The sequence below is a fragment of the Chanos chanos genome, chromosome 4, assembly GCF_902362185.1.
Source record: "Chanos chanos chromosome 4, fChaCha1.1, whole genome shotgun sequence".
Taxonomy (NCBI): Eukaryota; Metazoa; Chordata; class Actinopteri; order Gonorynchiformes; family Chanidae; genus Chanos; species Chanos chanos.
This window is the reverse complement of record NC_044498.1, coordinates 46,866,036-46,881,921: the sequence shown is the minus strand read 5'-3', so window position 1 is coordinate 46,881,921 and position 15,886 is coordinate 46,866,036. Positions and strand designations below refer to the sequence as shown.

At 44.0% G+C, this 15,886-nt stretch overlaps 1 protein-coding gene across 2 annotated transcripts in view; it reads left to right on the top strand.

Moving 5' to 3' along the window:
• The first annotated feature begins 375 nt into the window (after positions 1 to 375).
• The window catches only part of eml4 (EMAP like 4), a 38,602-nt gene continuing 23,091 nt past the window's right edge, over positions 376 to 15,886 (top strand). The window contains exons 1-3 of one of the 2 annotated variants that reach the window (XM_030770416.1): positions 376 to 767; positions 10,384 to 10,554; positions 15,393 to 15,525. In XM_030770416.1, the coding sequence (XP_030626276.1) occupies positions 704 to 767; positions 10,384 to 10,554; positions 15,393 to 15,525 (368 nt within the window). In that variant the 5' untranslated portion in view covers positions 376 to 703. Of the gene's footprint in view, positions 768 to 10,383; positions 10,555 to 15,379; positions 15,526 to 15,886 lie in introns of those variants that run through there. The other variant, XM_030770417.1, reaches the window with a different exon arrangement.

Genomic DNA, 15,886 nt, shown 5'->3' with positions numbered 1-15,886 from the left:
AAGCATGGCACTTTGTCTACTTTTTAAAATAAACTGTGTGTGTGTGCGTGTGTGTGTGTGTGTGTGTGTGTGTGTGTGTGTGTTTTGGAGGGGTGGGGGGGTGGGGGTGGTGGTGGTGACACCTCCACATAATCTCCACTGTCTTTTCTTCCTCTCTCCCTCTTGACTAGAGTAAAATGATCATTGCAGCGTTTGTATATGTATATGTGACACATTATTGGAACAGCAGAGGTTAAAGATCTGCGAGTGGGAGAGTTTTAGCCACTCCCTGAGCCAGCCAAGATTTTCTTTTTTTAACCTTTATCTCCTCCTCCTTTGGTCTCCCTCACTCTCACTTGCTTGCTCGCTCGCTTGCTCACTCACTCGCTCTGGGCTTTGTGTTAGCGGGCAAGTTTGTGTGACCCAGAGAGAGAGAGTGAGGAAAGGAAAGAGAAAGAAACTGCAGACAGCAGGAGCGAGAAGAAGAAGCCTGAAGGTGAAAGGCAGAGAGAGAGAGAGAGAAGAAAGAAAGGAGCGTAGGGTTTTGCAAGAGAAGGAGAAAAAAAAAGAGAGAGAGAGAGAGAGAAAGAGTTGAGAGAGCTTCCTGAGACAGCACACGCAGCAGTCAGGCATTCACACGCGCTCACAAACTCCTAGATTAAGAGGTGCAGCAGTGAGGATTACACACACACACACACACACCGCACCACACAGCGTGAAGAGAATGGAGGACAACTCAACGGGTGTAGCCGCCTCCGCTGCACCTCCACTCACCAACCACTGCACCGGTAATGTAGTAGGAGGAACTCCTCTGTCTGTGTGTGTGTATGTGTGTCTGTCTGTCGGTCTTTGTGCCACTACGTACACATGTTTATGTGTATATGGAGCTTATTTGACATCGTGCACATCTTTCTGGGGGGGGGGGGGGTTCCCCCTTTGCAGATTGCACGTTGCACACAGAGGAAGTTGAGCAGGTTCTAAAATGTCTAAGTCAGAATCGGTGTGTAGTAATAAGAGAGCACGCGGTGACTGTCGGACAGAAAGAGGACTTTAGAGTGTATTTGCTAATGATTGTGTGTGGGTGGATGTGGGTGTGTGCTGGAATTGTTTTTCAGGGTTCGGATGAACTGGCTTTCGCATGAGGGTAGGTTTCTTTCCGCTGCCAGTTGTGCGCATTCTGTATTAGGGTACGTGTGTGTGTGTGTGTGTGCGCGTGCGTGTGTCTGTAAAAATGTGTGTGGTCGTGTGTGTTGTGGGTTTATAGGGAAGCCACGTGTGTTCCTCTATCGCCATTCTGCTGTTTGTGGCATCTCATTCATTGTGAGCTCGCCTTAAGGATCCCGTGAGACTGGGTTTATGAGTGTTGTTTGTATATGTGTGTGTAAAGGGGGGGGGGGAGCTGTTTGCAGGCCCTGCTGTCTGGCTGGATGTTATACCCACAGATACACACATGCTCTCTCTCTCTCTCTCTCTCTTTTTTTCTCTCTCTCTCTCTCTCTCTTTCGCTGACAAGGTTAGCCTGGTGAATTCATGACCTCTCGTGGACCGAGTCCTTTTGCCAGCTAGGGTGTTACTTCCTGTCTTTGTAATAAACCATATCCAGCTCAAGGTTCAATGAGTAACTAGCGCACTATTTCTGTGTGTTTATGTATATTTGCTCATGGAATATGAGCACTGGCTCACAGTTTGTTTACTCTGCTAACGTTTGATTTGTTGTCTTGATGCCGTTTATGTGTAGGACATTTGAGGTCATAGTCAAACAAATGTTTTTTTTTTTCTTCTTCTTCTTCTTCTTTTTATTATTATTATACATGTGCATTTGTGTGTGTGTGTAAGAGAGAGGGAGAGAGAGAGCGTATGAATTTTTGTTTGTGGACAATACAGTAATGCTGTTTTTGCATGTTGTATGTGTGCTGCTGCTTATCACTGATTTGACAGTGTTCCTATCTTCAGTATCTGATGTGTTTCTCTCTTGCTCTCTCTCTCTCTCTCTCCCCCTTTCACACCCCTCCTCCATGGTCTCATCCACCTCTCTTCTCTAAATTAAAGATAATCAAAAACAGCTGGGTGACAAACACAGCAAGCGCTATGTTGCAGAAGAAGTAGAGGAGAGATAAAACAACTTACAACAGCGTTCAGGATATTTGGTCTTTGAGTTTGTCTTTCTTTTTCTCACTAATTCCTGACTTAGGTCTCACACTCAACGCTTTCATCACTGTATCTTTCTCATCTCTCTCTCTCTCTCTCTCTCAAACACACACACATGCACACACTCAATCACACACACACACACGCAGTCTGTCTCTCTCTCTCAAACACACACACATGCACACACTCAATCACACACACACACACGCAGTCTGTCTCTCTCTCTCACACACACACACACACGCAGTCTGTCTCTCTCTCTCTCACACACACGCAGTCTGTCTCTCTCTCTCTCACACACACACACACACACACGCAGTCTGTCTCTCTCTCTCTCTCACACACACACACACACACGCAGTCTGTCTCTCTCTCTCTCACACACACACACACGCAGTCTGTCTCTCTCTCTCTCTCACACACACACACACACGCTCACACTCAGATACAGTCTCTCTCTCTCTCGCTCTCTCTCTCTCCCTCTTTGTTGTGTTGATACAAGTCTTGATACAGAAGAATTCTGTGCAACTTGGGAGAGTATAATTACCCTGAAGTGTTGCTTTTTAGGCGAAGTGACAACAGAATCCCCTCTCTCAAAGAGAAGTTTGGCAGATGCACCGACTCGCGCGCGCGCGTGTGTGTGTGTGTGTGTGTGTGTGTGTGTTTTCAACTATTCAACTAGTTCATTTATGTAAAGATACGCTATCTTTAAGTAAAGGTTTTAGCCAGTTCGCTCAATATATATGCTGCTGTGCTCGGTTATACAACACAAGTTTTCGACACTATCATATATTGGTAAAAGCTTTGGGGAACTCCAAAAATTACAAAATTATGAAGATGCTGACAGATGTGGGTGATTAGAGTTATGCAGTGTAACTATTGTAAAGGAACATTAAGTTATGAAGTTATGGAGTAATGAAATGTCAGTGCTGATGTAAATGGAACATACTTTGTGATATGTATGGAGCAACAAGATCGCTCTAAAGTGTAAACACAGATTCACATTTAACTGTCGCAGGGCAGTATAAAAGAGGTCTACAGTATAACTCACACATTGCAATATGATAGAGTCGTACAATATGTCTTACTCAGGGCAGTATGATAGAGTTGTGAATGATTGTACCAGCGCGTTAGCGCTAGCCTCGTCCCTGTTAATCCGAGTTCATCCATCATAGACTTGCTGCTGCGTCACTCTCTCCCTCTCTCTCCCTCTCTCTCTCTCTCGGCAGCGTGCTACACACGCATACTTGGCGCAGCAGTGCAGGGTAATGTCTTTAAACAAACATGTCGCCGCATGCATAAAACAATTTAAAGCCACTGCATGCAGCAAGAAGGAATCCTAAACCCGCTGTACGCCGATTATCACACAATGTATCCATACATACTAGGAGTCACACACAAACACATTCACACACTGTCGCAATAACCATAATTAAACACACTTTCAAACTGACACGCCATTCCGTTTCTGAAGAATAACGACGAATATATACTCTCACGGTGTGTAGTACACAAAGACGCATAATCAAACACAGCTCTTCATTCCCTTGGGCTGATTAGGCCAACGCGGCGTAAGATTGGTTTTTGTAGCGACGCACAGTTGGTACATCCAGCGTGAAATTCATACCACAAGTTGGTTTAGGGAATACGCATTTTTGCGAAAGACCTGCTTTATGCCTTGTTGATGAAATGTGCCGCAGGTTACCAAACATTGAGAGAAATCGTAACTCAGCGTTTTTTTCCCCGTCACTTCGGCTATCTTCAAATATCAGTTGTCGGTGAGGGTGAAACGCAGAGAGAGAGAGAGAGAGAGAGAGATATGACAGAAAGGTGATGAAAACTTATGTCAAAACTTATGCTTTACTCTGCTTCACTTTTCACCGTCCGATCTCAGATAGAAGGCCAAGTGATGAGAGCCGTGTGTGCGTGCACATGTGTGTAATTTGGATGTCTGTGTTGGACGCGTGTGTGCACTGTACCCAGGGTAATATAATAAATTATTAACCAGGTGTTGTCTGTGCCTTTTAATCTCTCGCCTTTACACTGTTTTTACTCCCCCCCCCCTTCATTGTGCTCCTTTGTATCTATGAGCATTGAACAGGTTGAATTTCATTCTTGAAACAGTGACTTAATTCATCTACATCGATTTAACTGACAAACAGATTAGTGATTACTTGAATGAAAGCTGTGTTTTTTGTTTTGGTAATAACATGAATAGAAACATTACATATGAAACATTGTCACATTTCAGATGTTCTGTTTAATTAAAATTCTTTTGAATAAAACCTTGCAATACCTTTTGAATTAAATGGAAAATTCAGACAAAGGTCTTTTATCCTTGGGTTAAAAGTTGTCTTTGGAGAGAAGATTTTCAGGGCTAGTTATGCTCCACTCTCTGTATGCAAATTCAGGCTTTCATGTGTGCTGTGTTTGGTGCTTCTGTAATTGTCCTGTGTCTGCATATCCTGTCTCGTTGTTTCTAATGCAGGCTGATACACTCGGCCAAAGGCACAACCAGGCAGATCCTCTCCAGAGCCGCTGTCTGGAGTCTGCTTCCTCTGTGTATGTGTGTCTGAGTGTGTGTGTTTGTGTTTGTGTGTGTGTGTGTGTGTGTGTGTGTGTGTGTATATGTGTGTGTTCGCGTCTGCGTGTCTATATCCTCAAGCTCACAGACAAAACTCTCCTGAGACACCAAATCACATTAGCATGCAAATCTTCTACAGTCTTGCTTTCCCGTCATTCACACACTTTCATTTTCATGAATGCAAAAATACAAGAAGTGAAATGAAAGAGAAAACATTGGGACAAAACCAAGGCAATAAGGGGGGGGGGGCACCCGTTATATCAATACTTGTTTTTTTTTTTTTTCTTCTCTCTTTCTTTTTTTTTTTTTTTTTTGGCCCTGGTTTGACCTGGCCAATGAGGACTTGACTGATTGACCTTATTATCCAGGGGCTCATCCCGGCCACGGGCTGTCATGCAGTCAGCCGGAGTAAAAAGAGTCTGAAACAGGCTAAACGCATGACTGCTGCTCCACGGATGAAATGTACCATTCATTCACATGTAATGGACACTCGGAGGCTAGCACTTTCAGCTCGTTACTTTAATCAGTAACCAGGAGTCTGGGACGCTACCTGTGACCGCGTAATACCCATATGGGGCAGTCCTGTAATTGTCGTACAAACATATGTCCTAGTTTGTGCTTTTGACATTTCACAGAATACTGACTCTCGGAGGGGAGATGCTGTTAACTGTTCCAATCATGGATTTTTTCTTCTTTTTTTTTTCATATCATGTGTACATTGGTTTATCAAAAATCCATTCATCTTTGCAGTATCTCCATATGGGCCCGTCTGCTAGGAAATGTTGAAGTGTTTGGCAGATGGCTCAGAACGAGAGGAGTGAAGAAACTTTTTTTTTTTTTAATGGGATAGAGGTGTTTTCTTTTTCTACGAATGGTTTAGCATGGCTGACGCATCCGTTTGTGTTGTTTTAAATACTTGAGAGATAATACATAAGTGATATCACATTCGACGTGAGCTCACGTCTCACGCAGTGATGCAAGTCCAATCTTGTGTCCCCTTCACAATGTATGTTTTCATGCTCGGTAATACTCTAATTAACTCTATACAGCAATACGCTACATTAACGTATCTTACGCGGCCGTTCCCCAAAAGTTACTCCTCCCCATTTTAAACCGCGCCGCATTCTGCTCCGCGCTCTCTGTTTTATGTAGTGTAAAAATGTTTGAATCAAACGTGCTCGAACGACCATGTGTCTGCACAAAGGCACACTGCCACACTGTTTAATGGTCATTAAAATGTTACACACTCACTGCTCAAAAGCTTAGCGAAATGCTCCCCAAGGACTCAAGCGAAAGACCTTTTCACTTTTTCTCTTTCTCTCTCTCTCTGACTCTTTCTCACACACACACACACATACACACAGTCCCACTCCCCCTTGTTCACATTGGTACTGTGAGCTCATACACAGGTCATGTGACTCCTTCAGGGCCCATGTAGTGTAGACAGACGGGACAAGCCTCTCCTCTGCACTTAACACTTAACGAATGGACAAAGATGTGTGTGTGTGTGTGTGTTTGTGTGTGTGTTAGCAGCTTCCCCCCCCCCCCACCACAGCGCTATTAAATTTTACTGGAGAGAGAAAAAAAAAAAAAAGAAGGAGATGATGCGTGACCAACAGCTCTGTGACAAGCCAAAAAATCAAAGATTTCATCACTCATGTCATCCAGAGTTTAAAACATCTGACACACACTTTCACATCCCCTACCACACAGCTCCATACGGAGACCATATCACATCATTCTCTACATCACACACAAGACAACAGCACAGCCAGTCTTCCTCTAGCTATCACACACGTGGAACCAGTACAGACATGTGCTACCTCTCTTTCTCTCTCTCTCTCTCTCTCTTTCTCTCTCTCCCTCTCCCTTTGATTCTGCACCTTTTTATTCGTTTGCGGAGTGTTTTAATGACGACTATGTCTCAACAAAGAGACTTGATTATTTTTCTTGCTAAGAGACCAGAATAAGAGCTTTTTTTTTTGGTGTGGGGAGTCCAAACTGCTCCTGAATGTTGTTCTGGGTGGAGTTCATCTGTGGCTCCGACCTCATCTTAACCACAATGTACATTAAAAGACAATTGACCTGTGTTAGTTAGCGTGCAGACTAATATGTCTGCTGTACAGACGAGGTGGAGATAGTATTAATCTTTTCATTACGGCCGTGACATTCCTATTTTAACCATTGAACATATACTATTCCTGTTATGCATGCAGTAACAAGCCGTGTGAGTGTGTGTGTGTGTGTGTGTAGAGAGTGACTTCATCAGTCTTTCACGAAAGCCTTATCTGTCCTGTGTATCTGCAGTAATTCCCTGAGGACTTCCTCTATGTACCTCCAGACAAAATTACGCTCATGACAAACAAGTCTTCCGTATGCACGTAACATGGCCATGCGCCAGAGAACTCTCCTCCACCGGCCCATCCACGCTGAAATAAAAAAAACCCTCATCCACGAAAAAAAAAACCCACTGATGTCTATGCTCGTTGTGTGTGCCTGTGTTTTCGCCAGGGTGTGTGTGTGACCGTGCGTATATGCTTTATCAGAATATATGTTTGTGTTTTGTCCGGGTGATGATTTGTTTGTTTGTGTGTGTGTGTGTGTGTGTGTGCGTGTGTGTGTGCGTGCGTGCGTGTGTGTGTGTGTGTGTGTGTGTGTGTCTGTCCGTGCAGGCTTGCGTTCATTTACTTGTCTGCTTATGTTTGTGTGTGTGTACGTGTGTTTGTGTGTTTTTAAAGGTTGATTATGAGCATACACTTTAGTGTTTTTTTGTGGAAGAGGGTGTTTGCCTTCAGATAGGTGAGTGAGTGTGTGTGTGTGTCTGTGTGTCTGTGTGTATGTGTATGTGTGTGTGCAGAGAGGAGTGAGTGAGAAAGCCCTGGAATGTGACAGGCTGTTGTGAAATATGACAAGTGGAGAGGTCTTCCTTCCTCTTACTCTGCTAGTGTTCATTGGTCAAAATGGTGAGGTGTCTTTGTCTGTCCCATCCTCCTTCAACACACATCAGTGCCCCACAACCGCCTACATACCACACACACACTCACACTCACACACACACACACACACACACACACACACAGGGGCTGTATCCTTATAGGCATGTCTAAATGGGATACTGGACCAATACTTAGTTTTAGTATATTTTGGTCTGCTCATGCTAGAGTGCCCTTGAGCTGAAACGGAATGGAGATAAGCTTTCTTCTAGGGAAACTCCACACCGTGAGAGGAAACTGTTAGCCAGGGCGCAAAATGAATGTTCGAGGCCAGAAATTGGCCTTTTTTTTAATAATACCGGCTGGACCTCTCTTTTGCAGGTTCCTTCCTGTATTCCCAGCAGAGCTACTTTCCTTTTCTGATGAGAAGTTCAGGGTTTGACTTTTTTACTCCCCTGTTTTCCAACTAAAAAGTAAAGATTCTGCTGTAACCCTGCATGATATTATGTGTTTTTTTCTAGACTTTTCTGGAAGGAAGAAAGGCAGTACCCATAATTAATATCCTGTTATGATCTTTCCAAGTCCTAGTTATTCATTGTCAAGGCTAATCTATTGACTATAAATTCATTTATGGTGTGTATATGAGAGAGAGAGAGAGCAAGAGGTTGTTGAAAAGCACATTGCTATCAAAGAGAGTTCAGAGACAAGGCTCCTTTGTCCTTTGTGTCCAGTTTAAGGTGTTTCCAGTGCTTTCTTATCATTTCTCTGTGTGTGCGTGTGTTTGTGCGTGTGGGGGGGGGGGGGGGTATGCATGGGCGCTTGGACTAACTCTGTTATCGGTGGAGTAGGCCTGTCTCAGCTTGCCTTAGCCACTGGTAGATCTCTTTGACCCTTTACTCTGTGCTCAACTTGTATCCCCTGTCCTAATTTAACACAAACAATGAATCGTCCAGTCTCTCAAATGCACGGTGTCTAACTTGAGCATGTAGCTTCACTCCTCTTTAGTCTGGATTAAAAGAATGAAGTTGCTGGTATAGAACTTGCTCTGCTCTGCTGCGACTGAGCGGTTCTTTGTATTGGTTAATTGTTATTTTTCCAGCTGTAAAATTGCTGGTTGGTGACTCTGGAATGCATTAGTCACACCGATCGGTTTTCGGTGATTGATTTTGGAACGCTTGGCTCTTGCCTCTGCCCCCAACCAAGAAAATGTGTCAGTTTGTCCAAGGGCCTGTGTTTGTCTTCGTTCCTTGGCTGCGGCAGGAAGGATGGGGTTGACTGATGATTGCAGCTATTCTAACCTCCCCAGGCCCGAGCGGCACAGGCGGGTTAAGGGGTTTGGATCTCTGTCAGACCCGTTTGCCTGGTCAAATAGTGGACTTAGTGCACGATTTTAAAGAGTTTCTTTGTTCAGTTGTCGGATTTGTGCTGATGTATTTACTTAAAGTGTGCTTGAAAATCATGTGTGTGTATGATTGTGTGTGTGTTGTGTGTCGTAATCCCCCTTGGCTCCATACAACTGTGGCCGACTTATGTCCAGTCATCCAGGACATGTAAAGTGGCACTGCCAACTTGTTGATTTGTGCCATAGCTGACTCTCCAAACTGATGTCTGAGTGTGTACATCACACAGACACTGTGGGGACATTTCTGCTCCCCCCTGTAGTGCACTTACTTATCTGACAATCAGCAGCCAATGCAAAACGATATGAAGTTTGCCTGCAAGGGCAAACCATGTGGAGCCGTGATTATGTGGGTATATCTGTATCTGCGTGTGTTTCATTGCCCAAGTCTTTGTGTGTGTGCTTTCATGCACCTGAGTCCTTGTCTCTATAAGCATAATTGTGAATGTGAGTGTGGACGAAAGTAAAGTGTGTGTGTGTGTGTGCGCGTGTGTGTGTGTGTGCGCGCGTGTGTGCATGTACGCGTGTGTCCGTGTGTGTGTGCATGCGTGTGTGTGTGTTTTGGTAATGGGGGAATTCAGCACCACTTTAACTAGCTAACCACAGCTCTAAAACTAAGGGCCTCTTCTCTGTTTCTGCTGCCAAGTCAGCCAGACACAGTCCAGCAATATGAAATAAAACCCACAGCAGTGCCTGGCAGCCCCGTGCAGCTCTAGACTACTGAAATCTACCCCCCCCCCCCCCCCCAATAACCTGGCAAAGCCGCTCACATACCATCCTTTGCATTTCATTACAGTTTGCTGAGCTAAAAAACATAGCGCTATGCGAGTCAGCGGCTCACGGCGCGAACTGCAAAGTCTTTGTGTGATATTGAATAATGCTAATGCTCCAGAACCCTGTGAGCCTCTTTTCGTATGCGTTGTCGAGAGCTTGAATGGACTTAAGCCTGTTCTCTTGAATAAACGTATTATTCCAGTACAGTCTTCGCAATGTCGGAAGCTCGACTGCTCCGTCGTTTGGGCTTTGGGTTTGGTATTTTTAGCAGACGTTACACTTGAGAAGAATCAGACTTTTGAATATAAGGAGTTGTCTGGGGTTCTAGCATTGTTTGACCACAGTGCAAATATTGATAAAGTAACAAAAGAAAGCGTAACAAGTTTGTTTTGGGGGGTTTTTTTGGTAGAATTTATATGTAACTTTTATGTATATCGGCCATGTATATTATAACAGAATGATGTTTGTTTGTTTGCTGTAGAGCTTGATAAATTATATGAGCATTCGTCTGAATTTTCTCTCTCTCTCTCTCTCTCTCTCTCTCTCTCTCTCTCTGCGGGTCTCAGATGACAGCATCTCGGCGGCCAGTGTGTCGGACGTGCAGGACCGGTTGTCGTCGTTGGAGCTGAGGGTCCAGCAGCAGGAGGATGAGATCACGGTGATGAAGGCCGCCCTGGCCGACGTGCTGAGACGCCTCGCTCTGTCCGAAGACTCGCACAAACAACACAGCACCAAAGGTTAGTGGCAAGGGCCGTGCGTGTGTGTGTGAGCCCGTTTAGGTGCGATCGTGCGAGCGTTCGGAAATGGTATGAGAGTGTGTGTCGTAGGTGAGGTGAACTGAATTTTGACAGTGTAGGTGTTTTTTTAGGATAATTGTTTTGTGTATGTGTGTGTGTGTGTGTGTGTGTGTGTGTGTGTGTTTTGTTTATAAATGCGATTAAAGCGTTATATATGTGGTATGCTTGGTGTGTTGGTGTGTGTCCCTGCTATATGGTATACAATGGTCTGCTAATGCATATATATATGTACAGGAGCAAATACAGATAAGGATTCATGACCTGTTTCTAGTCAGCTTTGACCGTTAGCATACAGCATTTCCATTTGAAACACAACTTTGCATTTGTGTGGGTGTGTCTGTGTGTCTGTGTGTGCGTGTGTGTCTGTGTGTGTTTATGCTTGCGCACACTTGTGCTCTTTTTGGCCTCGATGCAAATCTATCTATATAATAATCTGTTGATAGATTTGCATCAAATACAATGCTGTGTACTTTTGGATCAAGATGTTGGCGTTTTTTTTTTCCCCACCGTGTTTAACGTGGCTTTGATTGTATTGAAAAACAAGCTCTGCATTTCTTCTCCCTCTCCTTAACTTTGGAACTTGTGTTGGGTTCTTCACGTTTAATGAAGCATGAAAATTCACGCTCTGCCTGGCTCTCGAACAAACCGCTTTCACACACCACCCTGCACCAGAGCACATTCATGGATGTCTTCCATGCTTCTGTGCTCTGTAGATCTATGCCCAATGAAACACACACAAAAACGCACGCACACACACACACACACACATACACACGCACACACACAAGCACGCAGACATGCATACACATTCAGAGAGAGAAGTCTGGAATGTTCCGATGTAGTGCTCTGCGTGTTTGACTAACTAGAGATTGGAAACAGCAGACAGAAAAGAGTTTGGAATTGTTCATTTAAGGAGGAATGAGAGAAATAAAAAGAGAGAGGATTTCTTGCATCCTTTCATCCTCCCTGTGGACTGTGTGCGGTGTCCTCTCTCAAAATGTATTTGTGTGTGTGTGTGTGTGTGTGTGTGTTAGTGTGTTTTGTGTATAATATCTTTGTGTCCTCGTGTGTGTTCCTCCCTCAGAATCTGGCAAGTTTTATTCTAGAAATCATGCTTCAGTGACGACTCCCACCCATCTGTGACTTGGCTAACTGTGATGTTTGTGTGTGTGTGTGTGTGTGTGTGTGTGTGTGTGTGTGTGTGTGTGTTTTTAAACATTTTGTCTCATTCAGTATGGGTTCATTATGATCAGTAGAAGGAACCTAAGCCCAGGCCTCACAGTTCTTTAAAAATACCATTTATCCCATTCAGAGGTCTGTTAAGTTCTAGATGAAAACCAACAAGACTTTCTCTAAGTCAGCAAACATTTTCAGTTATTCAATTAGCAAATGCGCTTATCCAGAGGGTCTTAAAAATCGCAAATCCGCTTCATTAATGAGATCAAATGAGTTCACACTCCTGCAGACACAGTGCTCTAGAGGAGGAAGTAAATTTAACATAAGATCTAAGTTTAGTGCCAGTATTTGATGCAAAGCCAAAAATAAAACTACTTCACTGCTATACCTCAAAGCACAAAGACTGTGCAGTCAATGAATGATGAATACAATGGACAAAACAGTAAAAAAAAGAAGAAGATTTCATTTTGTTTTACCACTGTGTGGTAAGGACTCCAAGGAGTTGGGATTTAGCCTTATATGCGCTATTCGGCAGGGGAAGTGGAACAACCAGACATCCCAGGTCTGCCAATCTCAGCGATCCTAAAGAGAACTTGGAGGTTATGAATGAGTACCGTTTGTAGCCCTGAATGCTAGAATGCTAGTGACTTAGAGTGTTTAGTTCCATCTGAAGTCAGTAGCCAATGCAGTGATCTGAGCCAATCAACGGCGACTGTATCTGAGCTCAGTCTTATCCCAGTTTTCTCTAGAACATTCTTCCTCGCTACCTCCAAAGGGGGGGGGGGGGGGCATTTCTTACACTGTACACTGTAAAGTCTTTTTTTTTTCTTTCTCTCTCTCTCTCTCTCTCTCTTACTCCTTTTGGACTACGAGCCTGACTCTTAATCAATTCCTCAATCTTTTCCTCCTCTTCTTCTTCTTCACCCTTCTCCTGGACTAACAGTTTTCCTAATGGTCACTCTTTCCATTCATCCATTCTCCTAAAGATCTCATTTCTCCCAAATCAGCAGCTGTGAAGAATGTGGGTGCATATCTGGATGTGAAGATGATTGCGTTAGCGAGTTCTGTGTCTTTATTGTATATTATTTTGCATTCGTTTTTGACTGTATATGAGTCTGTTAGAGAAGGAGTGGCACTTTTGTGTGAGACCGTTTTAAAAAGCGGTACTAACTGCGTTTGTTAGCGTCTTACCAGAGTACAATTAACTTGGGCTGGGCTTGTCTGTGGACTGAGAAAGAGGAAGCCAGGGACAGGTTTTGGATAGAAAGCAGAGATTTCCTTTGTTTCCTCTGGGCTTTGGGGGTTACATGAGGATCTCCTGTGAGACTGTGCAGACACACACACACACACACACACACTCACACTCACACTCACACACACACACACTCACACTCACACACACACACACACACTCACACACACACTCACATTGTTTCTCAGGAGGTCACCTTGCATCTGGAAGGTTGAGTTGATCACTCCCTATAGGCTGACTCTCCAAAAACACACACCCTCAAGTGTAAGAAATATGGGACTAGTGTAATGGAGGACTCCCATGGTTTCTTTCTCTGATATTCCAAAGGCATCCAACCGTAAACTATCTTGAGAGAAATTCTGAATATTTTTCTCAGACAACACGCACATCTGTCAACGTCTTTTTGGTACTAGTAATGTGATCCAAACAGGCACCTGTTTATTGAGACAAAAAAAAGCACAGACACAAAACAAAAAGTAACGTTGACAACCACACTTTGACACGACATGATGGCAGTAATAAGAGTGTCCTAACTTACTATTGTCCAAAAAAACCTGAAATTTGATGGAGCTAATGGAAATCTATCACAACAACTAGATAAAAAAAAACGACAACGCACACACACACACACACACACACACAGTTCAGATTTTGTCTAGCAAAACAATACACCATCTGTAGGTTTCGTTTTGGGTGGGGGTATGTTTAGGATGAGTATGTTACAAGGGTGTGGGGGTTTAGGGTCTTAGGGGGACAGACACATGCTGTGTGTGTTTGTGTCTCGGGCTAATGGACCGTGAAACTGGGCCATGTGGTCCTGACATCAGATCACCCCCCCCCCACACACACACACACACACACACACACACACACACACACACACACCCCCGCGGGAGGACATACACATACATACATACACACACGCGCACACACACACTCACACAGACACGCGCCTTAGGGGAACTGGTAATTAATCAAACCTTCCCAGCACAAAGACATCAGGCAGAGTTACACAGACATGAACCTGACCTGCGCCTGTACAATGGAAACCCACGACAGAGTCAAATGAACTGCCTGACATCAAGCCGAGCAATTATATTAGACCTTTCCGAAGCCCGACCAGAGATGGTTTTAAATAGACCGGCTGATGCAAACCACTGCAATCCAACCAATCTTTAGAATGCTCATACCCTCCACAGAGTGAACCGCGGAGCATCCCACTCAAACTGCTCACCTCTGGACACGAGAAACATTTATGGAGGCAGGGAATAACACTAGCTGACCGATTAAGGCTCAAATAGTTAGAGACCACATGCTCGAAATCACCCATCTTAGAAAAGACAAGGTCAAACGAAGTGAAATACGCACGTTTGAATAGCCATGGGTGAATATTTTGATAATTGTAGCTACTTTGCGTGTAGTGGCTCCATTATATAGGCTTACAATACCATCATGTGTGAGCACCACACGCCGTGATGTGGAACTACCGGTCTGACCTCTTAGAGAGTTTTTTTTTTCTCTTTATAGTGTGTGTGTGTGTGTTTGGGAGCCGTTGGTAGCTCTACAGATCAGGTCGGGTCAGATCAGATCAGATCAGACAAATGTGTCCTGTTTAATCTCCTGCCCTCCTATCCAATTTGTATGTCTGCAAGAGGGAGAATTGGGGGTTAGCATGTATACTGCCCTTATTAATCCAGCCTTTTGTCTCCTACCTTTACTCTCTGCTTACCCTGTTCCCTGTTTCACACTCCCCTCCCCCTTCCCCCTTCTTTCTTTCTTTCTTTCTTTCTTTCTTTCTTTCGTTCTGTGTATTCTCATTTCTCTTCCTCCTAACAAGTTCTCTTTTCTTATAACATGGTAATTCCTTAATAGACTTGGCACTATTGACTAAAGGTTGGATTGGTGTTAAAAAGGGCTTTGTTCACTTCTCCGTGGCAAATGGCTCTATTAAAAGGCACGGCTAACGTAGCTGTTCTTAGATTTCTGGGTTGAGGATTGTATTTTTCTGTTTATGTGACAAGATATACCAAAGTTGTTGTGTATGTTCATGAGAAATTAAATACCGTAGGTGGTACTGTGTACGTCAAAATTGTAAAGTTCTCAAAATTAAGCAGTTACCTGCTTTTTTTGGATAGACCTTTGATTATTGGGTGTTTAGTCTGCTGGATCTTGTTGATTTGTGATCAGCATTCTTTGCCTCATCCTGTTTTTTCTCTCTTTTTTTTTTTTTAAGCAACATAATCTGAAAAACTAACTGATCATTGACCTGCACTCAGCAGCGCTCTCCTGTTTTTTTAGGGGTTTTTTGGAGCCCATAACTAATAATGCTCCTCTCTGATGCCCCCTACAGGTCAGACCCCACTCCGCGAGGCCTACTCCATGTCATGTATCGCCAACGGCAGCACCAGCAGTCGCAAGTCCCACAAAGAAAGCTCCACAATGTCTGTAGCCAGAAAAGAGACCCTCTCCTCTGCAGCCAAAAGGTACTGGAGACAGAGACACAAAGGTGTATACAGATGCATCTTCATACACCCAGAAGCAACACGGAGACACGCATACCGCTTCGCTGCCAAAACGTATCATCCGGAGTGACAGAAAACACGACAAGGCAACATTTAATCCGTAATACTTACAGAACGCAACATTAGTAACGCAGCTGTAACCCTAGATCGCACTCATACAGGTACACACGCAGAACCTAGAGGTACACAACACACCTAAACCACACGAGACTCTTTGAACACACACAAACACGTCCAAGCCTGGCCGGTTTAATAGCAGTTTCCTTGAAATTGAACCGTGGCTTATGCTGTGAATCCGTTCGCCTGAATTAAATAGCTCTCT